This window comes from Castor canadensis, chromosome 13 (genome assembly GCF_047511655.1).
Source record: "Castor canadensis chromosome 13, mCasCan1.hap1v2, whole genome shotgun sequence".
Classification (NCBI taxonomy): domain Eukaryota; kingdom Metazoa; phylum Chordata; class Mammalia; order Rodentia; family Castoridae; genus Castor; species Castor canadensis.
In genome coordinates this window covers 4059120-4084833 of record NC_133398.1, presented here as the reverse complement: position 1 = coordinate 4084833, position 25714 = coordinate 4059120, and the positions used below count along the sequence as shown (strand labels likewise).

The 25714-nt window shown below is 55.1% G+C and overlaps 1 protein-coding gene across 7 annotated transcripts in view; it reads right to left on the bottom strand.

Moving 5' to 3' along the window:
• Positions 1-25714, bottom strand: part of Ralgds (ral guanine nucleotide dissociation stimulator) — a 44170-nt gene that overhangs the window by 13225 nt on the left and 5231 nt on the right. For 4 of the 7 annotated variants that reach the window (XM_074052905.1, XM_074052907.1, XM_020170673.2 and 1 more), the window contains exon 1: positions 7186-7385. The exons of 1 other annotated variant lie outside the window; for it this stretch is intronic. In XM_074052905.1, the coding sequence (XP_073909006.1) occupies positions 7186-7368 (183 nt within the window). In that variant the 5' untranslated portion in view covers positions 7369-7385. Of the gene's footprint in view, positions 1-7185; positions 7386-14582; positions 14850-25714 lie in introns of those variants that run through there. 2 more of the 7 variants (XM_074052906.1, XM_020170676.2) reach the window with 2 other exon arrangements.

The following is a 25714-nucleotide window of genomic DNA, read 5'->3' as shown; positions in this document are numbered from 1 at the left end:
CACCCAATGGCAGTCCAGGGACCACTGACCACTGCCTTCTCAGGTGGGTGCAGAACCTGGTAGGCCCAGGTGAAGGTGCTGACTTAGCCTGGGTCCCACCAGCTCTTTGGGACCTGGACAGGAGCCAGGAGCACAGCACGCTGTGGGCTGTACTCTGGGCCTCGTGCCTCCTGCCCACCCTCAAAAGAGCTCTGGAGACCTGAGACCTGTCTTCTGGAAGTCCACTTCCTCTGACCCAAGGCCAGCCTCACACTCTGGGCTTTGTACCAACAGGAAAGCTGTGGACATCCCACTGGGTTTGTGACCCTCTACCCTCTCTGGAGAGAGGGCCACCTTGTTTCTTGGAAGTCAGCAGGGAAGGTGCAGACACACCCACGCACCCTAAGCAGCCCTCGCCTGGTGAGGGGAACTTCTTCCCGCCAGAGTCAGGAAAAAGAGAACAGGCACTCTCTTCCTCCCCTTGTCTAGAAAAACTGTCCTGGAGGAGACGAGCTTCAGAGGCAAGGAGGACCAGGGTCACTATGCATCCTCAGAGGTGAGAGGTCAAGGCTGGACTGGAAGAATCTCCCTTACCCAGCATTTCCAGTCACATTTGTCCAATACTCAAGTTGTAACCAGCAGTGTAGGGGTCTCATGCAGGATCTACCTGTGACAGAGGCACTGGACTTTAGGTCTCGGGAACCCAGCACAGTGCTAGCTCCCAGCAGGGCTCCATCAGTGCCTGATGGCCAGAAGCAGCTAGGCCCCAGCTAGGCCAATCCACAGGAGCAGTTGAGGCCAGGAGGCCTCAGCCATTCCACAGCAGGTCTAAATAGCGGCTCCTCAGTGAGCCATCAGCCTAGGCTGGCAGCCCAACAGCTGGCCGGAGTTGTGCATGGGTGTCATGTGATCCCTGAGCCCTTCCCCCACCCCCCAGGGGCTCCTTCTGTTAGCCGGGTGGGGGTAGGAGGTGCTGGTGGGTGCTGAGAGCCACACATGCCTGCCATGGGGGAAGCTGCCACTGTGTCACACAGATGGGGAGCTGCTCCAGCCTGTGCGGAGCTAACCCTATCCTCTCTGGCTCTTTCACAAAAGAGCAGCAGAGGCAGCAATGAAACCAGACCACTGGAGCAATGCTGAGTGCAGGCACCACTTCACACCAGCTACACAGAGATGACTGAGCTGTGGGCTTCAGTGAGCTGCCTCAGTCCTGGGCGGAAAGCAGCAGAGTGGAGCCTCTATCCGCTGCTCCCTTCCAGGGACAGAGAAGGAAAGCAGCCAAAGGATCTGCCTCAGTACTCTCTTGGGCAGGAAGGGCAGGAATCAGGAAACCAAAGACCACCTTGGGATGCCCTCTTAGCATAGCAGACAACCCATGCGGGCAATGCCAGGTCCCTAGGGATACTCTGGCAGACTGGGGAGATCTGAGGGGGAGGAGGGGAGTAGCCTAGTAAACAGCTGATACAAACAAAATGCCTTCCCCAAGGGCAAGCGTCCAGGCAGCCGCTCTGAGCTCTTAGAGAAGAATGCCACATGGCTGGCTATGTCCTCCCATCCCACTCACAGCACACACGATATCCCCAGGGTCCTGGCACCCAGTCTGCAGCTGTCCCCAGAAACATACTTGGGTCAGGAGAATGAGAGTGGAGGTGTCCCTGGGGCCCTGGTGAGCAAGGATCCCCACACATCACTGTACTTGGGGACATGGCCCAGAGCTCCCAGGATGGGAAAAGGAAGCATGGCCTGGGTGGTGTCACCTGATCAGCATTTTCAGGGTGATGAGCCAACAGGATGGGTGTCCTCAGCTGACTGAAGGAGGGAGCTGCAGCCTAGTACACAGTCCCTTGAGGTAGAACAGGGGTATAAGGGGCCCCGTGAGGCCTGCCCCAGTCCTGTCATCTCCCTCAGAAAGCACTCCCACCTGCACATGCTGAGGTGACATCTTCTCCCTTCCTTGTGACCCTTGTGGTTCTGTTCCCTGCCCCATGTACACCGCCCGTGGAAGCTACAACCAGGGCCAGGACGCCCTGTGCCTCCAGCCACACATGGGCTGCCTCCTGGCTGAGGGCCGAGGCAAAGCAAGAAGGACACAAGCCTGAATCATGGTTTCTCCCTGCACATGCAGATCGTCAGTCCCACTAGTGCAGGACCTGTTGGCTGTAAATCTCACTGCACCCACCTGGGCTACTTCCCAGGGTCACTGAGTCACCAGAAGTCATCTGAGAGCCCTTGCTGGTCCCTTGCTAACAACTTGAGGCCCTGGGCACATAGGGTCCTTCTCCAGGACCCACCAGACCTGGGCACCACCCCTCATGAGGATCCTGACTCATAGCCAGCTAGCATGGAGAATAGTAACAGCTCTCTACCAGGTGACAGGAAGAGGAGCTACACCTTGTTGAGTGTGATGGGCAACACCTGACACACCACAGAGCTGGCGATGAACCCCAAGGGAGGCCTGACTGCGGCCCCATCTAGGACTCTGGGAACCTTGGAGGAGAGTGCTTCAACAAAAACACTGCAGTGGGAGCATCTTTAGCCTTTGGTTGGAATGCAGCAACTAAAACAAGGGACCGTCAGGCCTGCTGGCTCTCAGGGGATTGATACCATTCTGTTCAGGTCCATGGTGGCAGAGCACCCCTCCCATTTTACTGAGGTAGAGACAGAGGCCCAGGGAAGGGTGCTAAGCAGAGTATCCAGGCTGAGGTGAGAACCCAAGTCCTGGTTCAGATCCCAGACCATAAGCCTCAGCAAGGGAGGGAAAGTGAAAACACCAAGCATCATGACCCTCCAACCTGCTCCCAGGGTATGAAAAGGACCCCTGTAGGGACACAGGGTCAGCCCTCCCCAAGTACTGAAGCCCACAGAGGCAGACTCAGCTGGGGACTGTATAGGTACCTGGTTGCCCTGGCAACAAGGGAGCTCCAAGACCCCAGAAAGGGAAGTCTGTGAACCAGCCTGTGCTGAGCCCTCAAAGAGGCTGACCTACACCTCCTGGAACCCTCCTTGTCAGCCTGAGCCCTGCTACTGGCCACATATGCATTTCACGGGCAGGAAAGTGTGCCTCAAGTTGGGGGACACCTAGCCCTCTAGTTCAGCAGGCACTGGCCTTGTCCACCTTGCTCTCCTGTTTGTTTACCACTGGCTAGTGTCAGGCCACCACAGGGCCAAGCCTGGGAGAGGGTGTGGCTGGTGGTAGCTAAAGATCCAGACCCAACACCACCCTCTGACCATAGCATCCAATGCATGCAGCACTCCCTAGCACACTTACTGCATTTAATTCTCCTAACACCCTGCCTGTGGAAAAGGAAACAGTCTGGCAGAGATGCCCCCAGGTAGGAGACAGGAAAAAGCAGTCAGGAGAGGGATTTGAACCTTGGCCTGTGGGGACACACCCAGGCCTGGCTGCTGCTTCTACCATAGTCACAACCTCAGAGCAGGATCCAGGGACAAGAAGGACTTCCTCAGGTCACTTGGCAAGTAGGAGGGTGGTTGGGCTAGCGCTTTCACACCTGCATGTCTGAACAGAGGTTTGTGGACACTACCTGGGGACACACCACAGCAGAGGTCAGCTGTAAGAATCAGGCCTGGGAAGCGTGATGCTGATGGAGCTAGGCAGTGTGTCCCAGGAACCCAGGAAAAGGGCACTCAGAAGGCTTAGGCCACTCCTCTGCCACCTGCTCAGAAACCCTAACTGTGGCCAATACCACACTCTGACACTGTGCTACTTGTTAGACTGCCTATCTCACTCAGTTCCATACTAGAGCCCTAAGAGAATGAGCTGGCACTGTGTCCACTGTACAGATGAGGAAACTGAGGCTCAGAGGGCAGGAGAGGTCTAGGTCTCAAAGGGGCTAAGCTGCCATTGTAGTGCAGCTGTCTTCCCTCCAGGGATCAAGCTTGTTCTCTGCTTTATGGTTCAAAAGGACAATACTCAGGCATGACTGCAAGACAGGCTGTAAAGGCATCCAAGGGAAAAGAAGATGCCAACCCAACACCCACAGCCCACTGAGTGCAGTCCTGGTCCCACTGCCCTGCTCCCTGAGCAGCCCTTGCTTGTCAGCCCTTCCCAGGAGAATCAAGTCTGCTCAAAGCTCAGCTCCTCTTGCACCAGGCTTCAGGCTATGATACGGTCTTTTCAGAATTGGATCTGAGAGAGTAGCTACTCTGGAGGTGAGTGTCTGGGAACAAAGCTTTTCTGGGCCTGCAGGACTGGAGGGAGGCCCAACCTAGGGACAGGGTGGCCACAGCAAATGGTGCCACGCTGTGGGATCCATCTGGGTGCAGCCTTCTGAAACCGCCCCCACTGACTGCTTCGGAGCCAGACTGCCATGGGCCAGTGCTAAAGCTACCTGGCCTGTTCTCCCCTGCAGCACAGACAGGGCATGAAAATTCTGTCCAATCTCCTGACTGAGGATCAGACTCTGGCCCAACTGCACAGCCTAATATCTCCCAGCGCTGTTCCCCACCACTCACTCCTGAGTCACAGCTACCCTGACTCTCCCAGGAAACTGGTCAGCATGCTCAAGTGTCCTCAACCTGGACAAGGAAAGAGGACCTAGTACCAGTCAATCTGGCCCCTTCCTGTTCTCCTGGGCCCCATGAAGAATAAAGCAAGAGGTGGGCAGGAAGGTTCTGAGGTGTCAGCAGTGAGTCAGTCCCCTCCTGAATTTGACATGTACCAAAAATCCCAGGTGCTGCCCTTTGGATTTAGCCAGGTACCCCACCTGGAAGATTACAGCATGTGACACACACACACACACACACACACACACACACACACACAGAGGCCCCTGAGGCCATGCTTCTGGATCTTCAGGTACCAAAGAACCCTGGGGCTAGTCTGAAGAGCTGCACATATATGATCAAGAGACCAGACAACCAGAGGGAGAAGCCTCTCTTACTGTGTCCCACTCATATAGCCTGAAGGCCTCACAGGCAACCTTGCCTCTACTGTGGTCCAGCTTGCTGATTTGGTACAATCTAATTGGTTATTTTATTTGTCAAATGGGCTATTAATAGTCCTGAGCCCCAAAGGACATCGTACATGCAAATTACCCAGCACAGGGCCTCCCACAAAGCCCTCTCTCCTGTTAGCTATTAGGTTAAACCTGTGGCTCCAGCTAGCAAAGTAGCAAAGAGTGTGCTTCCTCCTGGAAGCTACCCCAAGAGTTCGTTGACCTGAAGCACTTTCACCTGCCCCTGGACTATAAATAAACCTCCCTTTTCCTCACCTGACCAGAGCCTTCTGGGCTGCCTAGCCCTGCCCCATCTCTATGGTCCTCTAGCCAGCTCTGCCCTGTCCTCCTCTGATTCCTGACAGCTCTTTGATGCAGTATACACCCCACAGGGAATATAACCCATGCCCAAGTCCTGGCTGGGACACTTCTTGCTGAGGTCAGGGAATGTGCCTTTCTGCCCTCCAGTCTCCTAGATATGGGCTTGGCACCTACTACGTAGGTTGGTCGATGCCTGGTGGAATGAGCAGGCAGACCAGCAAACTCTTCTTGCCTGACAGGCAAGAAGATGACCTCGAGACAGATGACCTCGAGAAAGCACAGAATGGAGAAGGGGAAGGTCAAGTTGGGTGCATGGTGGCTTGGCTTAGAAGTGAGATGGCAGGTAGATGCCCAGATGGGTGAGGACATCTGACATCACAGAGAGGGAAAGATGGTGCAGTTTGATGGCAATAGTGATGGAGGAGGGGAGGCAAACAGCCTGGTGATTTCCAGAGAGGACAGGGACCTCAAGCAGGGCCACTTTGGCTCTGGCAAACTACTGCCACTAGGAAATCAGCCCCAGGATGGTGGGTAACTGGCAGGAGGGACAGGGACTTCCCCACCCCCTCCCCCAGACCAATGCTAAATGTTCATTGTGTTCAGTTTCCGGCAGTGGCCTCCTCTCCTGCCAGGACCCTGGTTTTCCTGCCCCAGCCAGAAGCTTCCCTTCTGATTTCTAAACAGTGGCCAAGGCTGCATCTCCCTGCTGAGGCCTGGGCAGGGAGAGCAGAGATGGACTGAGAGCAGCCGCCTGGGCAGGGATGGGCAGGGATGGAACCTCTGGATATTCAGGGATGCAGATTGACAGAGCCAGAGTGAAACAGCCCCACCCTAGCCAGGAACAAGCAGGGCCCCTGCGAGCGCTCAGGCCAGACCCTTTCAGCACACAAAGCCCGAGGCGCTGCCAGACATAATGAAAGCCAGATGAGTGCAGGGCTGGTGGCAGGCTTCCCACCCCCATGTCCCAGGGGTCCTACGCCAGCAGCCAGGAGGACCAGAGTACTGGATGGATGAGGGTCAGGGAACAGGCCTGGCTATGACACCTGCCAAGCTCGGGAGGCCTCTCCGGCCTGGCGTTCCCCCACTGAGAGTTCCCACGCAGGGCAGAAAAACACGCTTTGTCCAGGCTCTGTCTAGAGAGGGTAGGGTGAGGGGGCTGCCTGTCAGGTGCACCACCGGGCAGGAGGTGGACGGCATCACCCCAGCCCTTCCCTAGTTACTCCCACCTCCATTCATGACAGGCAAGAGCCCTCCTCCGAATCCTCCCAAATCCTTACAAATTCAGGGTGACGGCACATTTTCTAATCAGGCAGAAATGAGTCAAATACACCTGGTCCCACAGGTTGGAGGGACTGGTTGGCCTCTCTCGCTTCATTTCCCTGCCCTCTGTTAGCAGCCCCGATGTCTCCCTGGTTATTGCTTCCACATCTACTACCCAGGAGGGCTGTTCTGAAGGCCTCTGGAATCCCAATCATCATCGGGGTGTCTAAGATTGCGCCACCACAACTACTTGCTGGACACCTGCACTGTGAAGTCTCACGAGTGCAGGCCCGGGCTGGCAAGGGAGTGACATAAGACCAGGCCCCTGCGGTTGGGAAGTTCATAGGCCACAGACGTAAACACAGTGACAGCACCGCGCGGGAAAAGGCTCACTTCACTGTCACTGCAGGGGCTGAGATCTGCCACACCTGAGCTCCTTGAGGGCAGGCATTCGGACGAACTGAGGAGCACACGAAAAGCCAGCTCCGGTCCCTAACTGTTGGCCAGGGCGTGGTGGCAGCCGTCATGCCCACCTTGCTGCCTCCGCGTTGGAGCAAGCAGGGGGATTTCTGCGGAAGGAACCCCCCCCCCGCCCCTATGCTGCAGGGAGGTGGCCAGCTCAGGACGCCGGCCCCCCGTCCGGTTCTCCCGGGGCGGCCCGGTCACCCACCTCCAGGCGCGGCAGGTCCGGGTCGAGCTGCGTGAAGCTGTGCAGCACCACCGGGCAGCTGTCGGGGACGCCCACCTCCAGGCGCACGGCGTCCCACACGCTGCGGCTCCGCCGGGAGCCCGGAAACAGCGTCTCGGCGCCGCCCGCGGGCCCGGCCGCGTCGGCCCACATGCGCTGTACCATGGAAGGCTCGCGGCGCGCGGGCGGCCGGCGGGTCGCGGGACCCGGGGCGGCGCGGGCGCGGGGCCGGCCCGGCGCGGCGCGGCGGGGGCGGCTGCGCGGCCCGCGCGACTCGGCGCCGCCTGCACTCTGCGCCCGCGGCCCGGCCCCGCTGAGGTCAGGCCGGGGGCGGGGCAGAACGGAGCCGGGGCTGGAGGGGCGGGGCCTGCCAGGCCGAGGGGCGTGTCGTGTCTGAGTGTCAGAGGGTGTGTGTCGCCAGGCCTGGGTACCATGGGTCGGCCGGCGCACGCGCCGGTGCGGTGTGTGTAGGGTGCGTGTGTCCGTGCTGCTGGGCGCACAGGACAGACCCACCTCGCCGGGGCACAGTTAAGCCCCTCCCTAGCTCTGTGGCCTTCCACAAGTTGCTTAACCTCACAGAGCCTCAGTTTCTTCATCTGGAAAATACGGGTAATGAAAACGACTTCCTCAAAGAGTGGCAAGGAGGTTAGCATTAGGTCACTGATGAAGAACACCTGGCTATGTGATTATACCAGTACACTGGATGGGTGACAATGGCCTTGGTGCACGTGAGTGCACTATGACCTGCCTACCTTATCTGGAGTTTGGGCTGAGTGTCTGGAGGGACCTGGGGGGAAAAAATGCGCCCTACCCTTTTCAGGGAAAGGTCCTGCATTATCCCCTTTTGGTCTTCCAGCTACCCTTGAAGGAGGTCCAAGGGGAAAGACAGAGGAGGGGCAGGCAGGGAGCTGGGGCAGACAGCAGAGAGTCACCAGGGCTGGGGACTGCAATATTTGAGGAGGGAGAGATCATGAACCACAAGTGCTGGGCACAGCACTTAGCCACTGGTCTGGTCAGCTGGAGGCTCTGGTGGCTTGAACATTCATGGACTTGGGGTAACAGTGAGGGCCGAGTTGGACACAGGGCTAGGGAACCTCAGCTCCTCTTTCCAGCAGGGAGCCTGGTGTTGGCAGCTAGGTCAGGAGGGGTTAAGGATGGGTGTATAATGTATAAATGGGACCCTTCCACATCTCTCATCCCCTGCTGAGGCTCCCACCCACCCTTAGTCTTCCCAGAGGCTGGTGATCACTAACTGGAACCCCTGAAATGCCACCGTCCTCCCCAAGACCATCCATATTTCCAGGTCTCAGTTTCCCCACCTGTAAAAGGAGAGGGAAGGGCAAGACCACACATTGCACAAGCATGTCTTGCCCACCTACTGTGTGCCAAGCCTCAGCTATGGGTGGAACGTGTCTGTGCTGGGGCTGGGGGATGACAGTTGGGAAGCAGGCCAGCTTTCAGAGGCAGCAGCCACAGCCACATGCAGAAGTAAGGCTTGTTATTTCTGAATGAAGCTGCACACTTACTAATTTTCTCTGAGTTTCCTAATTTCCCTAAAATGTTTTTGTAATCAGGCAAGTGTCATAAATGCTGTTTTGTTTTAAGAAGAAAGATAGGTAGATCTGGTTTGGGATGGAGATGCCTAGAGGCTGTTGAGAAGCCTCCCATCCCTGCCTCCAGGGAGGGCCAGCCATATCAGAGGAGGGAGGGGTGCCTGGACATCGCCCTCAGGTCTAGGTTTCTCTCCCACGCCTGCTTCTGGGCCCAGGCTCTCAACATCCTGCAGGAGTTCAAAAGACTGCACCTGCCCAGGCTATACCATCTGGTCTGCTCATTCCTTCTCCAGGGACAGCTCTGTCCACTCCACAGTGAGTCCCAAGGCACACAGGAGTCACCACCTCTGCAACCTCGAATGTCAGGGGGTGGGGGGTTAGAGGAGAATGATGAAGGGGTGAATTCAACTATGATATATTGTAAGAACTTTTGTAAATGTCATAATGTATCCCCAGTACAACAATATGATATAAAAAAACCAAAAAGGTCCAGGGTGGGGTGACCCCAAGGGGACTGGATGAGAAAAGAGTTGCGAGTTAATCACACTGCACCCCAATGGGTTGACTGGTCTGATTGCCTCCTGACCCCTACCTGCATGTCACAGACATGATGAGGAGTGTCCCCAATTATCTACCTAATTGGTCTCTCTGGCACGCCACTCCACCAGTCCTTTTTTGTGATGGGTTTTTTTAAGATAGGGTCTTGTGAAAAATTTGCCTGGGCTGGCTTTGAACTGTCATCCTCCTCCTGATCTTTGCCTCCTGAGTAGCTAGGATTACAAGCATCAGCTACTGGCTTATAAATTCTTTTTTTTTTTAGGGGGAGGTAGGACTGGGGTTTGAACTCAGAGTCTTATACTTGCTAGGCAGGCACTCTTACCGCTTGAGCCACTCCACCAACCCAAGGTCCACCTGTTTTTACAAAGTTCTCTTCCTGCCTTGTTTGCCTGCCATTTTGTCTCCCCTCCTGATAACCCTACTCATGGTTCTCACTGCACACACACAGACACACATATACCTAGATACAGCTGCACATATAAACACATATATGGGACACACACACTCACAGAAACACAAAGAAACAGACACATACATACAGCCAGACACAACATACACACAGATACACATACAGGATACCGGCACAGACAGACAGACAGATGCACACACGGATGGCTCTAGTTCCTACAGAAGTGCACTCCATCCCTTTCTTACTCTCCCCTAGAAAAGTTACCTCATCTCGGACAGCACAGGGAAGTCACTGCACAGCATACCGGGCTCAGTGCCCCAGGCCCAGCAGGCCTGAGACTTGGCCTCATCCCATTAGCACCTTAGCACCGGGTCTGCAACCAGGACTCTCTGGATACCTCTGCATGCAAGACCCTCTCCTGAGACCTGATGCACCTTCCCTCATTACACCCCCACCCCTGGCTTTGGAAAGATTCCTTACTAAGGGCAGGGCCACCTGAAAAGAGAGGACAAGGACATGTGATGGAAGAATACCTCGCCATGCACTGCATGTATTCACCAAAACCCAAACCTAAAACCAAGTAGGCCTCTGCAAGTAGCTATCATTTTGGGGAATTACAGGGGATAGAGGCAACCTACAGAGGTTCAGGGTGTGGGAACCTCTACAAGACAAATAACCTTGTCTCTTTGACAAATATACCTTAGGGAAAAAATAAAGGGGAAACTACCTTCGAAGAAGGTAAGAGACGTCAACCAAATGCAAACTGTTAAAAAATAAAACAGACAACTGGGATTACAGTAGCCCCCCTTTATCTGAGGGAGGCCTGATTTTGAGTCTAATGCTGAGCCATATATTCAAGTATTGCCATACTGCAACATAGCTCAGATAATCCAGACAGCTAGTGATTGATAGGCAGGTAGTGCACACAGCAAGACTATGCTGGACAAAGGGATGGTTTTTACATCCCAGTGGGCACAGAGGGAAGGCCTGAGATTTCATTACGTTACTCGTAATAGCACAGAATTTAACACTTAGTAATTTTTATCGAGGCTTGGTGGCACATGCCTGTAAGTCTAGCACTCAGGAGGCAGAGACAGGAGTCACAAGTTAGAAGTCAACCTTGCTACAGAGTGAGACCCTTCTCAAGACAAAAAAAGAAAACACAAAAGCAACAACAAAAAACCCTAACTTTCTATTTCTAAAAATTTCAATTTAGAAAATTTCAAATTTCATGCACCAGTGACTCAGGCCTATAATCCTAGCTACTGAGGAGGCAGAGATCAGAAGGAGGATCATGGTTCAAAGCCAACCCAGGCAAATAGTTCTTGAGACCCTATCTCAAAAAAACCCAGCACACACACACACAAAAAAAGGGTTAGTGGAGTAGCTCAAGGTATAGGCTCTGAGTTCAAACCCCAGTGCTGCGAGAGAGAGAGAGAGAGAGAGAGAGAGAGAGAGAGAGAGAGAGATTTCAAATTTAATATTCAGTTGATCTCAGATAACTGAAACTGAGGAAAGTGAAACCACCCAGGGGGAGGGCACTGTATTTGAGCACTACTGGATGTGTGATGGCATTAGACATCATTTCTTAGGTGTGACAGTGGTACTGAGGTTATTGATAGAGTTGCATGCTGAGATATCTGTGGTCCAGGATTTGTGTAAATATCATCCCACATGGATGGTGGGAAGTGTGGGCTATAAGGCCCTTGGCTGACAACTGTTAAAGCTGGGGGGAGGGGAGTGGTCTTTATGTCATTTTTCTCTACTTTTGTGTGTATTTGGGATTATCCATAATAAAAGTTAAGAGACTAAAAAGGGCTTGGCTTGAGATTCACTCTCCCGGAGGCTCCTCCCAGCAGCTAAGTGAGAGCCATAAGCTTCAGACCATGGCCAAGACAGTGACACAGGGCCAGGTTTGCCACTTCCCAAGTTCCTTGCTTACTCTATGCCTACAGGTCAATCATAGCATCCTTAGAACAAGCCCTGCTTTGGGGGCCAGGCAGTGGGCAGCTTGGAAACCAAGTCTGGATATCCAGACTGGGCTGTAGGGGGAGCTGGGGCTGGAGGCAGCCCCAGTGACTGTGGGCAAGTGTGAAGCTCCTTTGCAATTGAGGAATTACAGAGCTCAAAGCCCTCCAGGAAGTGCGGGCTACTATGAATTGGTGTCTCTCTCTTAGCTTATTCCCAGCCCTCCCAGATATGCTCCCATGATATGCTCCCAAGAACAACGCTGTGCAGAACTTCCATGGTTAGGATGTTCCTCAAAAAAAAAAAACCTTTAAGACTGTGAACTGACAGCTGGCGAAAAGAACCAGGCTAAATCTAGCCCACACGTGTGTTTTGTTTGGCCTGCAAAATGTTTTTAAATTTTTGAGCCAACAGTAAAAGGTCAGGTGATTTCATATAAAAATCCGTATTTCCGGCTTCTTCTGTAACTTCAGATGGCCTGACCACACTGAGTCTGTCCTGCACGTCACAAGAGGCCAGGTGGAACTGACAGGCACTGTTGCCTTAGCCTAGGCCTACGCTCTGAGTCTGCCACAGACACCCTGGTCATCATTCATTGTTTCCTGGACCCACTGTGATTTATGGGAGAAGACCGCTGTGGTCTCTTTTCTCCCTGTCCTCATACCATCGCTGATCTCCCAGTCACGGCAGCCAAAGGGGTCTTGATCTCAAAGCCCACTCTGTGCTGCAGGCCTCTCCTACCACGCTCTGCAAGGTTCACACAAAACCGCTGCAGGCTCCCAGAGCTCCAGGCCTTCCATTCTCTGGGCCTTTGATAGTGTTTTCCCTTCCGCCTGGTGGGCTTCCCACTGACCACCCCCTCCCCCTTGGTGAGTACCTGGTAAGTGAGTGGTTCATAGATGCTGCCCAGTGGATATTCCAATCAGGACTTGAGCCTGCCTTTGTGCTGGGCCCCAGGGAATGGGGTTCAGGCCCAGGGTATAGTTCTGGGAGCGTAGAGCAGGTGGTAGCTCAGAACTACAACTAGGCACGAGGCAGTGTTGGGGCAAACACAGACTTAGCCATCATCTCTTTGGACCTAGGCTGGGTCATGGCCAGAGATTCCCCACGTAGTCTGAGCCCTGATGGAAAAACCTTTCACCTCTTGCTAAGATTTGTGACACATGCCTGTAAATCCCAGCAGTCATGAGGCTGAGGCAGGAGGATCATGAGTTTGAGGCCAGCCTGGCCTCAAAACAAACCGTCTCAAAATAAACAACGAGAAAGAAAACCTCTCACCTTTTGCTGGGCAGGTGGCAATCAACCTGCCCATCTGTCTGTCTGTTGTTCTACATTTAGAATGCAGGAAGGACACAGCAAGGGTGTGGCCTGGCCAAACCCCGCTGTCATTTCCCGACACAGACATCACCATTCCTGGCCTGCCTGGATCCTGGGGTGGCCCTGTGTGGGCGGGTGAGTGCACACCTTGGCAGGAGGTGACGCACCTGGGCCAGCATGGGAGGGCCAAGCACTGGCTTGGCCCAGCCTCCTCTGTCTGTGTATGTGGGAACCTCCACTGGCCTCACCATGGGCTGGAGGCTCAACTCTGAGCTGGTCAGGAGGCAGGAAGTGAAGGATTGGAATCCCAAGGAGGCCACACTGGGTGGAGGGATATGACGTCATCGTCACCCCAAATCTCTGACTTCACAGGGCGTTACTGTCCGAGGGCAATGGAAACAAGGTGCACCAAAGCCCTAGGCAGCGGGAATGGCCCAAACCAGGACATGGTGGCTCAGGATCAGCCACGTGCCCATGTGGGGTCTTGTTGTACCCCATGGAAGTGGGCACTCATAACCCTGGCTCTCTACCTCTCTGATATGGAGCAGGAGGCACTTAGAGGAGGCACAGGGCAGTCTGGGTGCCATCGTGAGAAATGCAGTCCAGGGAGCAGGAACCGGGGCCACTCTGACAACTGTCTCCCTGACACCCCTGGGGCCACCAATTCAACTTGTACTTGCCCAAGGTGGAGGGATGCAGAGAAAGAAAGAGAGGTAGTGGGGGCACAAACAGATGGAAATGGAGACCAAGATTTGAAATTAGACCCCAAACACAGAGGATGAAAAACAAAAGCCAGAGGGATGGAGCCAGGTCCCAGCTCTCCCAGAGCCCCATGTGGCTGTGCAAGGCACCAGTGGCCTGGTGAGACCCTCGGTTTTAGCTCAAACCTGCCCTCAACCCCGGGGGTTAGGAGACAGTGATATCTATCCCACAGCTGTGCAAGTAGGTCACACCTAACAAGTGTACATCATATCCAAGAGGCCTCTGCAATCCTAAGATCCATTCTCTCTCCTTCCCTAGAGGATGGTCAGCCAGCCACCAGCCCCATGCTCCTGCTCCTTTTACTAATTCAGCAAAGAATTTGTACAATTCTGGACAGTGGGCCTGGGATAAGCAGCCCCGAAGGGCCGTATTTTCCTGTATGTTTGGGAAACAAGATTTGGAGAACAGATTCGAGTCCTAGTTCCTGCTCCATGTCTTCCTAGCCTAGGTTCCACCTCTCTGAGTGTCAGAAAAATGGAAATGATGGTGGCACCAACAATATTCCACCTGGCTCTCAGGTTCTCAGGAGAGCGGCACAAAAGCCCTTGGAATCCATGTGCCATCCAAGTGGATGGCAATGCCTTGCCCCCAGGACCAGGGCCAGGTGGGAAAGCCAGCCAGAGTGTATGCATATGGGCACCCCCAAACTCCTTGTTCACAGCGGGGATGGGAGCGGGAGGCTCCCCAGTGGCTTCTTACCAAACTCTTTTGACCAGGTCTGACAAGGAAGTCCAGAAGGAGTCCAAGGGGACCAGCTCCTGAGCCCGGGGTCTGGCTGTGAACCGCATGGCCTCTCCCCAGCAGAGACTCACCTCGGTGGTGGATGCCAGCAGGGGTTCTGGCCAAGGCGTTGGGGTTCGGAGAGAGGCGCGGCGGGTGATGACCCACCGTCTGGCAGTCACCACTGAGATGCAGGCAAAGAACACCGAGCCCTTTCTCCCCCTGGGCATGGCAGACCTGGCATGGGCTTGGCCTGCTTCCCGGGCCATGGCAGGGTGGGAGCCCAGTTGGGGAGTGGGTTTCTCGGCAGGTCCTTGTCAGTGTGCCTGTCCACCCGCCTGCCCCAGTGAAGCCGAGCACCTGAGTGCCTAGGCCTAGTGTCACCACATGGCTGTCATACCTGTCTCTGTGATGGGCAGGGCCAGGAATTCCCACTTGTACCAGGCTATGGGGCAGCCAAGGACAAGTGTCTAGGGCGCTGTCCCAAGCAGGCCCAGTAGCTCTAACCCAAACCTGCTGCTCTTGGGTGGGTCCAGCTCTCTTCTCCATGGCCTCAAGGCCTCATCCCCACTGCCCTGCCCTAGAGGTCCAAAACGCACCACACAGAGCTGGAAAGGTGTGCTGGTAAGAGAAACTTGGCTCCAAAGAGGGCTTGGTAGGGACAGAGTCACCTGCTGTGTGTGAGCCCAGCCGAGGGTTGTGGGAGGAGGCAGGAGAGCCCCGCTTACTCATTCTGGAAGCCTGCCCTGGCCACCAGACTCACAGCTCCTCCATCCCTGGCACCCAGGCCAGGGGGACCAACCTAACTAGGGTTGCCAGGTACGTATGTCACCAATTAGGACAGTAAAGACATAACATGACTGCTACTGGCAGCAGTTTCAGAAAGGACACATGAAGAAGTAGGAAGGCGCATCTCAGGAAAGGGCAGCTGTGAGTGGATATGCACATTTTCAGTCTCACTGTAAACCAGACACTGGAAGGCACTGAATGAGCTCAACACACCCATTTGACACGTAGAAAAACCAGGCCCAGAAAGATCAGGGACTTGCCTAGCTCTCACAGGGAGAACCCAGGTCTATGAGGCCTTGTGTCTGCAAAGCCCACAGATACTCTTGCCATCAGCCTGCAGAGACCCCATCCTAAAGCCCAGAAAGCCCAGGGGAAGGCAAGACTGCGAGGCTGGGTTGCTCCCTTACCCGCCAGGGACCTTGGCCAGGAGGACGTGTGGACCCTGGCTGCAAGTGGAGGGCACTGATCTGGACACACAGAACCACAGAGGCAGGAAGGAGGGGGTGGTGGGCAGGGTCTCCAGTGCCTCCCCAGAGGCATGTCAGGCCCTGGGGCCCTGGCAGGGGGGCCAGCACCCTGGCTCTGCTCCTCTGAGCGTTTCACATCCTCTTCCGGTGGCTTTGTGGGGTGCAAGGGGACCTAGCTGAGCAGGCAGCTCAGGGCCTGGGAGCAAGACCTGGTTCCTGTCACTGCTTGGTGCTGCCTCCCTAAGGGACTTGCAGGTTCCCCTTCCCCGCAGCGCCTCAGTTTCCTGATCTCTGATGGTGGGGGGCAGGGAATGTATAAGGGTTTTTAAACTTAAATCCAGTCTCTTCCCTTGCCCCTTTTGTAGCCCTCTCCCTCGCCGTTTTGTAGCCAGCCTTACCATCCACCTGGATTTCTCACCCAGTGGGGGCCTGCAGGAGGATTCCTCTCATGGAAGGAAGGATGTCATGGGCTGGGGCTGGACTCCCTAGGGATGCTGATGAACATGGCGCCAGGCGGGGGGGTGGCTTCAGGCAGGGCATCAAGGACATGGAGTTATAAAGTCTCCAATGGGTCCTGCAGCAACCGTCCTTCTGCCTCCTGGTCCCCACCCTCATCCTGCAGCCAGAGCATCTCCTCTCCACTAAATCCCTCCTCCTGCTTCTGTCCCACCTAGAAGAGAATCCAAATCCTCACCTGCCCCAGGTCCCTGTTGCTCACACCAACTCTGATCCCAGCCTTGGCACAAGTCTGCTCAGAACCAATCCTCTTTCCTACATTCTCAGTCCTAGACTACTTGGAACAGCCTTCCCAGACCACCTTGAAGCAGCAACGCCACCCTGCTGCCCTGCTTTTCATCAGACTCCCTTCTTTTCATCAGCACACTTCCTGCTCTCTGCCACCTGGGAGGTCACATGTTATCTCTAGTCTCTTGTATACAATGACCTTTGAGAAACAGCAGCTAACCAGCTAGCATAAAGTTCAAATCCTGACTTCCAAGGACTCTGGGACCCTGGACCAACCATTTAGGATTTCGGGGCTCCAGTTTCCTCATCTGTAAAATGGGCACAAGGGCACTGGAGGATCCGACAAGAGCCAGCAAGGGGGTCTGCTTCCTGGACTAAGTTCAGGTGTCATACAATGATTATCCCAGGGCCGATGACTAAAGAGTCCTGCCCTAGTGCCCACTGCATAACAGACATTAGATGTTGGTAGACATTGCCCATGAGCCAGGAGTATGTTAGCCTGGCTCCAAACCAGAGAGGAAGTTCTGGAAAGCAGTCTAGGATCTACCCAGAGCTCAGAATGTGGTCTGGTAACTGGATCCCAGAAATGTCTGCTGATGTAAAAGCAAAGGCAAGAAAGGGTCACAGGGCAACCCGGTCCCTGGGAGGGAGTGGCTGATGGGGCTGGCAGGCATGTCCAGGCTCCAACCGGGTCTTCTCCTTCCAGAGACTGAGCCCCCAGTCCACCACCCAGCTCAGTATCCCTCCTCCCTCTCATGCCTGGGCAGTCCCCAAGCTCAGCTTCTCACTCCTGCACAGCCCACTGGCTGGCTGACAGCAGGCCTGTGACAGCGGCATGACTGGTACAGGTGTATCTGGGAACTCTCCCAAGCATGAGACTCATAAGTTCAAACCCTGGTATGGCAGGAAAAAAAAGGTGTGTGGAGGAGGCCCTCAACTTCAGTGAGCTGAGGAGATATGGGGACCAACAGGGCACCTGACTCCCTTGAGGTGTGCTAATTAGTGCCTTTGATGGACAAGCATTTATGGAGCACTTCCTAGGTATCGGGCACCGTACAAGGTTATCATGCTCCATGCTCTTAACACTGCCCCTCCATCCCGCTTCTAAACCAGCTTCCCCAGCCTGGTGCCCCCATGTTACCCAGCCTCCAGCCAGGCAACAGGACCCAATCCCAATCCCGGGGGCTACTCCTTTCCCAGCAGAGCAGGGCTGCCCTGGGGCAACAATACTGGGTTGGCCGGGAAGAACTGGAAAGGCTGGAGGGCTTGAGTCACAGCGAGGTCCCAGAAACAGGACCAGCTGCTGCTCAACAAAGCAGAGCCCCAGGAGGTGGGAGGGAGGGAGGGAGGGAGGGAGGGAGGGAGGGAGGAGCCAGTGGCGCAGGCACCCTCCCTCCCCGCCCATGCCCACGTGGTCCCTGTCCGCCAGCCTGCCAGAGTGGGGGAGAGCAGGCCCTTTGTTCCCTGCCGGCTTGGTGTCACCACACGATGTACCACATCACTGTCACTGCCTGGAACGAAGGTCACAAAAGCACGGCTTTGGGGGCTGGGCAGGAGGACGGTTAGGGGGGCTCTGCTTGCACCCCTGCCTAAGACAGCACCCCCAGCCCGTGCACCTACTATGTGAGACACTCACAGCCTCCCATCTCCTGGATAGCCAGGTCACCTGCTGCTAACAACCCACAATGTTCTGTCCATCACTCCAGGTGCCCCTGGGATAACGCACCCTGCCACTCATACTAGCTCAGACCAGGTGAAACCAGATCTCAGGCACCCCAGTGAGCACAAGTGTGCACCCACCCCTCAGTCCAGGCACCGGCCTTTTGGGGGGCTGCATCTGGGGGGTCTTTTCTCCTTCTCCCTCTCCTGGCTGGCCGGGTGTGAACCCATGGTTTATAAACACAAGAGGCTGTCGCTAGGAGCTGTGACTCAGAGCCGACTCAGAGCCCGGGTGGTGACTCCTCTCTAAGCTGTTTACTTCACACAACATCCTGTCCAGGAAGCAGAGAGGCCATGGCCAGCTTTGCTCCTCTTTCCTGTTGCCTGCTGACCTGAGTTGGGGTTCTGCAGGAGCCATGCTCCCCACCACTCGTGTCTGAGAACCCCAGACCATCATCAGGATCAAGACACTCAACTCACATTTGTGCCAGACCCACTCTGCTAGGTAGGGGGTGCTATGGCCATGCAGGAGCCTAGCCCCTGGGGGTGGGAGAGGGCACAGGACTGAGGCTGGGGTGCACCCATGCCTCCTGGGCGTGACTTTCAGGGAGGACAAAGCACCTTCCTCCACAGCCATCCTCCAGACAGATGAAGCCAGCATTATCTTCACTGCAAAGCTGGAGAGCATCAAGGCCCAGAAAGGGCAAACAACTTGCCTGAGGTCACAGAGCATCTCAGAGCCAAGGCCAAGTGCAAGCCCAGGTGTGTTTGGTCCCCCAAGCTGCCTGCTTTCCTCTACTCACATCACAAGTAGATTTGTGCCTGGTGGCCCAGGCAGACATGTGGCTGATGGGTTCTTGTCCCTGGGAGGAGTGGTCTGGCTCCTTAATGATTCCAGGCTGGGATTCTGACTTCCTTTCCCTGATCACCCCCACCTTTAAACTGGTGCCTAACTTGGGTCAGGAATCCCCACTCTTAACGCTATTCACTGACAAGCCAGTGTGGACACTGTATACTCATCACAATGTGCAAGTCACAGTGGCAGGTGGACTTGGGGACAGAAGCTCAGAGATGACACGGTACTCACCCAGAGCCACTCAGCAGAGCCTTTGTGGCTGGTGTCCCCAGCTGCTCCTTCCTACAACTCTCTGGGAGGTGACTTTATCCTTGAGGGGCCTCTAATGGGCAGGCTGAGTATTTCTGAGGCTCCTGGTTTACAGGAGGCCAAGAGAGTGGCGGACAGATCTCTTTGGAGTAACTTGTGGAAAGCTACACTCTCTAAGAGTGGTGGCTGGAGAAAGCAGGGGACTCCTCGGAATAGTGCAACCATAGGACCTACCTGGTCAGGCATGGGGAAAGTGGGAAAGGTCTCTGGGGAGGGGTGGGAGCACTGTGCTCACTTTGGCAGCTGGGGCCCTGTCCCAGGCCGGACACGAACTCTGTAGGCCTGTGGCCCATTCATTCACCACAGGGCTTCCCTGCTTTGGCTGCCTGCCCGCCGGCCCCTCCACCAGCCCACCAAGTCACAAGGTTGCCATGAAGCCAAGGATCTGAGAATCTGGGCTCTGCCCCAGCTGCTCCCACTGGCTTTGAGCCCAGGAGGATTCAGCACTGCTGAGGGCTAGGGCAGCTTCCCTCCCATGGCACAGGAATGGGCTCTCCTCCCGCACCACAGGCCTGCTGCCAAGAAGCCCCCAAGAAGCCCCCAAGAAGCCCAATATCCAACGAGGATTATTCAAGTAGCAGCTGTGAGCTGGGGATTGGGTAGGAGTCACTTACTAGCTGGGCAAAACTGGCAAGGCTCTCCCTTGCTGAGCCTGGGTCCTGGCCCACAAACAGGGCTAATCTCTGCCTCTGACAGGCTGCATGGAGAGATAAAATCCTGGGTGGAAAGCACTTAGGACAGGGCTTGGCATATGCCATGTGTTCAAAACATGGTAGGCCAAAGAAGACTGGTACCCCCTGTAGCAAAGAACCAGGGCTCTCCTTGTTAACTCAGAGCCGGATCATGCTTTTGCAAAATGCAACCAAAATATCACAGCAATGTCAAATTGCCATAGTAGTTTCTAAACCATACCACTTTTTCTACTCAAGTTGATGAGCAGTTGTAACAGAACTCTGTAGCTCAAACTACCTAAAGACCATAGGGGGCCCAAGGCAGCTAAGAATTTATTAGCTGAGTGCCAGTGGCTCACGCCTGTAATCCTAGCTATCCTAGCTACTAAGGAGGCAGAGATGAGGAGGACTGCAGTTCAAAGCCGGCCTCAGGCAAACAGTTTTCAAGAAAAAGCCCATCACAAAAAAAGGCTGGTGAAGTGACTCAATTTGTAGGCCCTGTGTTCAAATCCCAGTACTGCAAAAAAAAAAAAAAAAAAGGAATTTACTGAGCACCTACCACGTGCCTGGCACTGTTTGGGGTGATGATATACCAAAGAACAAAACATTAAAAAAAAAAACCCCACCACCGGCCCTGGGGCATACTGAGTAAAATACATGTTTGAAGGTGAGAGTGCTGTAGAAGTAAAAATGGAACAGGGTAGGGGCAACTGGCCACAGTGGAGGGGGCTGCTGGAATTTGAAACAGACCATGTGAGTTGTGGGCAAAGACTCCAAGGAAGAACATTAAAAACCAGTTCATCTACTGTGGGATCATTTTAGATGCCCCCCACTGGGCTGTAAGCTCCCTGGGGGCAGCTCCTGCACATGTCCTGTTCACCCATCCAAACCCAAGTGCCCCGGAATGCTATCTGGCCACAGTGAGTTCTTACATCTGCTCACAGGTAAACAGGTGAGTATGGATGCATGCCAGTGGAAGGAGAAGGAGAACTGGTGCCCCAACTCACGTCAGCTCCCTCCTTTTAAAGCTGAAGCGGGGTTGGAGGCAGAGGGCGGGAGTTGAACATAAGCCCCTTCAGAGCTTATGGTGTATGGACGCCTGGAATGGTACCCAGCACACAATGAGTTCTTAGTGAATGCCTGCATGAACAGGTGGACTCAATGTCCAGATGGCTCCAACGGCATGGGAAGATTGCCAGGAAAGCTGCTGGGAGGAGGTGATGAGGCTGGACAGCTAGAGGGATGGTATGGATAAGGGCTCAGTGGTCTCTGCCCACCCAGCCCATTAGAATGCTTTCCCAAGAGTGGGGCTGAGCACTGAGGCAGGGGGAAGTCAGAAGAGGTGGCAGCCAGGCTTTCTGGAAAGTAGGCACCTTTTTCCTTAGAAGCAGGGACCTAGAGGTTCCCAGAAGTCAGCTTTCCCTGGGATGTCAGGCCAACTCTGGTTCAAGTAGGGGATCTCCACTTTTTACATTCCTGGCCAGGAACAACTCTTGGGGAATGGGTCTCTGCTCCATTGGGTAAGTAGAGGTTGCTCTGTTATAGCCTGGCTTGGGCAGAGAAGCCCCTCTCAGAAGCACAGCCATAGCCTGAGAGGCTGGGGATGGGAGCTGAGCCCACAGTCAGGCCCCTGTGCCCAGCAGGCACTGGTCACCTGGTGCTCAAGGGCCAGGGGAGTCAGGACAAAGGGGCCCTTGTGGTGCCAGAGGCTGCCTGCGGTGCCAGGGACACTGCGTGCCCAGGGCTGCCACCAGCCTGCTGCCCGGGCCTGGGAAGCAGGACCTTTCAGAAGGGGACCTTCTGAGCTGGCCTGGCCTCTGGAGAGGGCTTGGGGTTCCAGCTGACTGCCGGGAGGTGGTGGGGCTGGTGCCCGCTGCTCTCTTTCCCACAGTTCTTTCCCAGCAAGGAAGTTCCTAAAAGGGGTGGTGGGGCAGTGACTTGGGTTCCAGGGCCCTGGAACTGAGAGAAACTGCCTTGTCCTGCTCCCCTGCCAACCCCTGGAGTTTGCTCCTTCCTTAGTTTCTTCCTCGAAGGCAAAACTCTTGAACCTCTGCTCTGTCTCCACCTGCTCACACACAGGATGCCTGACAAGGGAACAACAGCAAGACAACAGGTGTCCTTGCCTACCCAAGGCCCTCCAGGAGCTGTCAGGTCTCCATGGTATTACTTTCTAGATGCCATGAGCCAGACACGCTTATCACGTCATTAATACATGAGAAAACAGACAGGAGCTGAGGGGATGGCTGAGAATAGCAGGATTCCTCAGGGCTGGGGCCTTAGGTTTTGCAAAGGCAAAGTGCAAACACACACACACACACACACACACACACACACACACACACACACACACACACGTCCCTTCACATATGTGCTTGCAGCACCCAGGATCACACATAGCACCAGCACGTGATGATCCACAGGGTCACGTATTCACTCAACTGTGGGCACGACCATTCAAAGGTAGGGAGATACTCCCAAGACAAGCACATACCACTCTATATACGTCCCAAGACAGTAAGACACCACCCAGCTCCTACAGGCCCGGAGGCCCTGGATATACAGGCTCCTCCCTGCATATCTGCCAGACAAGGAGAGTATGTGACCTTGGAGCAAGCTCGCTCACTCCCTCAGCTCCTGCATTTGGCTTCTGTGCCCTGTGCTGCCTCTCCTGGTGCTGCACTCAGCAGGGCTTCTGAGGGGACCATGCCCCAAGAAGGGATTTCCTGGCCCTAACAGCTGGGAAGGAAATTCCTTCTGGAATCCCAAAGAATGTGAAGTGTCAGAGTTGAGGGGCAAGGGGAACCAGGCAGGCAGTGTTGGCAGCTCAGTCCCTCCCCACTGGACATTACTTGCCCATTCACCCCAGCCCTGGGCTGTCACCTCTCTGGCCAACCAAGGCATCAGGCCAGGTAAACTCCATTCTGAGCAAGTGGGGGGTCAGGGGCCAGAACCTACCCTCAGGGAAGCAGGCTTCCCAAATGGTCTGAGAAACTTACTCAATTTTTCTGGGTCCCTTTGGAAAACTCAGAGCCTGCAAGTGTCCAAGTGTCCCAGCTTCAGACCTGCACCTCAGCTCCCCAAAGACAGTCACCACTGGGGGGCTATGCAGCCATCTGCCTTTGGTGCAGAAGACAGGCTTTCCCTGGCACCTACAGAGGGCCTGCTTGTATGGTAGCAGGCGCCTCAGAAACACCTCACATATACATTTCCTTGTCCTTGAGTCTGCAGGGGAGGCCACAGAGCTCAGAGTTAAGGAACCTACTGAGTTGCGCCACCCACCCCCCATAGCCCAGACTTCCCTGGGGCTCCTGCTCCCTCATGACAGATGACAGATGATCAACGTAATCAGGGCTTGGGCCAGAGCCCAGCATGGGTGGGGAGCAGGAATCCCTTTGGAATGGATTCAGGCAGGGGCAGGCCCAAGGGCCAGCACACCCCCTCCCACCCCTACCTTCCCAGACGAGCTTGACATTTACAGGAAAAAGGCAGGAACCTCATCCCCCAATCTCCTGGGATAGATGCCTGGGGTCAGGATGGAATCCCAAGACCGGTAGGGGTAGAAGAGGAGAAATTCCTGGACTCAGGCCACTTATTGGCTAAGGATCCTTTCTCTTAACTGGACAGACTTATCACTCCCCATTCTGCTTAGTACACAAAGGACAGATGGGCACACCTGGGACCTCAAGTGGTAGCCAGAGAAGAGGCCCTGTGCTCTTCCCAGGGGAACCAATTCTGGGTTCCTCCAGCCCATGGTGGACCCTGCCCTGCCTGCATCCGTAGGGCAGGGGGAAGAGGCAAGCATGACAGGGTGTCAGTGCCTGTGCAGGGTCAGTGGGGGGCTGCACTCTCATATCTATCCCCAAACCAGCTGTGGCCTCCCAGGGCTGGGGGCATTCAGGGCCAGCCTGGGCCATTGTCTATGTCACTCTTGCCTTGTCTTGCCCCTCTGCATGCTAGGGGCTCTGCTCAAACCTGCTGCTGGCCCCCATGTGAACATGCGTGCCTGGCACAGGGCAGATGCTACCATGGGAACCTCCCAACTCCAGAGGTGTGTACACTCCTTCTGTCTGAGAAATGCAGGGGTTATAGCCCCAGTTCACCCAGTGAGAGGATGATCAGGGTCTGACTAAAGTCCTGACTCCCTAGGGCACAAGGAAACCCTTCCTAGGGCAAGGGGCCACCAACATCATACCCCTCACTGTCATGCCCAGAGAGACTGGGGGCAACTGGGCCTGACATTTCCCACTTCTGAAGTCCACCCTGCCTGCTTGGTGCCCACCTGCCCCTCTCTCCTCCCTCTGTTGCAAGGCCTTTCCTATGGCCAGAGGCTCCATTGCCTCACTCCCTCCCAGCTGGACACTTGTCATCTTTGTCCTCAGGTGGCTCTCTGCAGTGTGAAGGGTTAGGGCCCAAAAACTAAGGTTGCACCTAAGGATACCCATAGGGCCAAATCTCCTTCTGTCCTCAAGACAACCAGGAGAGGGTATTTTCCTCATGGGTAGGAGAGCTCAGGGTTGGGAGGGGGCACGCTGAGGCTCAGACGGGTTTAGTGCTCTTTCTAGGCCACCCAGTACTAAGCCCCGAGCCAGAACTCAAGGCCAGGCATTCTGCTTTGCAGCCTATGCACCTAAAGTCAGCTGCCTCGCCTGAGGCCTGGGGCCTGGTGGCCAAGCTGGATGTAGGCAAGTGGTGGCAGAGGGCATGGATGGCCTGGTTCTGGCCTTTCACTTCCCAACCAAGGCCCCGGTAGGTGACACAATCCACAGGGCAACATTTATGCACAGAATGGTGAACCCACAGAGGAATGGATGGGTCAGAGATGGGGAAACTGAGGTCAGTGAAAAGGAACATGCTAAGGTCTTCTGGCTAAGTCAGTTTCAAAACTGGCCCAGAGCCCCAGTCCCCTATTCCAGGGGCTTTCCACCCTCTCCAAACCTGCTTTGCCACCCTGCCCCAGGTTCACGGAGCCCATGAGTGCAGGGTGTGTGTATGTGGCGAGGGGGACGGTGTGCTATGCCTGCCCCTCCTCTGGCTGGCCTTACTCTGAATATCTGACATTCTGGCACTGTCAACTGCCACTCAGGTGTCCAGGAAGTGGCCTCGTTGCTAGGGGACTGGCCCCATTCCAGGTGGCTAGACGGGTGGCATGATGGGAAGAGTGGAGTGGACTGGGGTTTCCCTCAGGAAGGATCCAGCGGGTGGAGGGCTGCTGGGTCCTGTTTCAGGGTGTGTGGGGGATAATAAACCATGAGGAGTACTGGTGCAAACTCAGAACTAAGGGCCACACATAGGCCACTGGGAAGCCCCTAGTCCTCAGCCTTTCTGCAAAAAAGTATTTTGGGGACCTGCAGTTGCCAAGCAACTGCTCTAGGTAGCTATGGGAACTCTCCCTCCTTCTGGGGCTTGTTGTTTTAGGGGCATGCCACAAAGCTTCCCATACCCTTTCCTCTCTACCTTCTCAGCCTAATTTAGCTGCTTGGGTGCCTGCTGGGAGGGGACACTGAAGATCTATGAGCTTACCTCCCTGCCCTGCAGGGGCCCAACTAACCCCAACCCTAAAAGAATACTGGGGTTTAAACTTAGGGTCTCATGCTTGCTAGGCAGGCACTTTACCATTTGAGCCATGTCTCCACCCCCTTCTGCCTGTCATTTTTTTGGAGAGCCTTGTGTTTCTGCCTGGGCAGGCCTGGAGTGATCCTCCTATTTATGCTTTCTGCATACTTGGGATG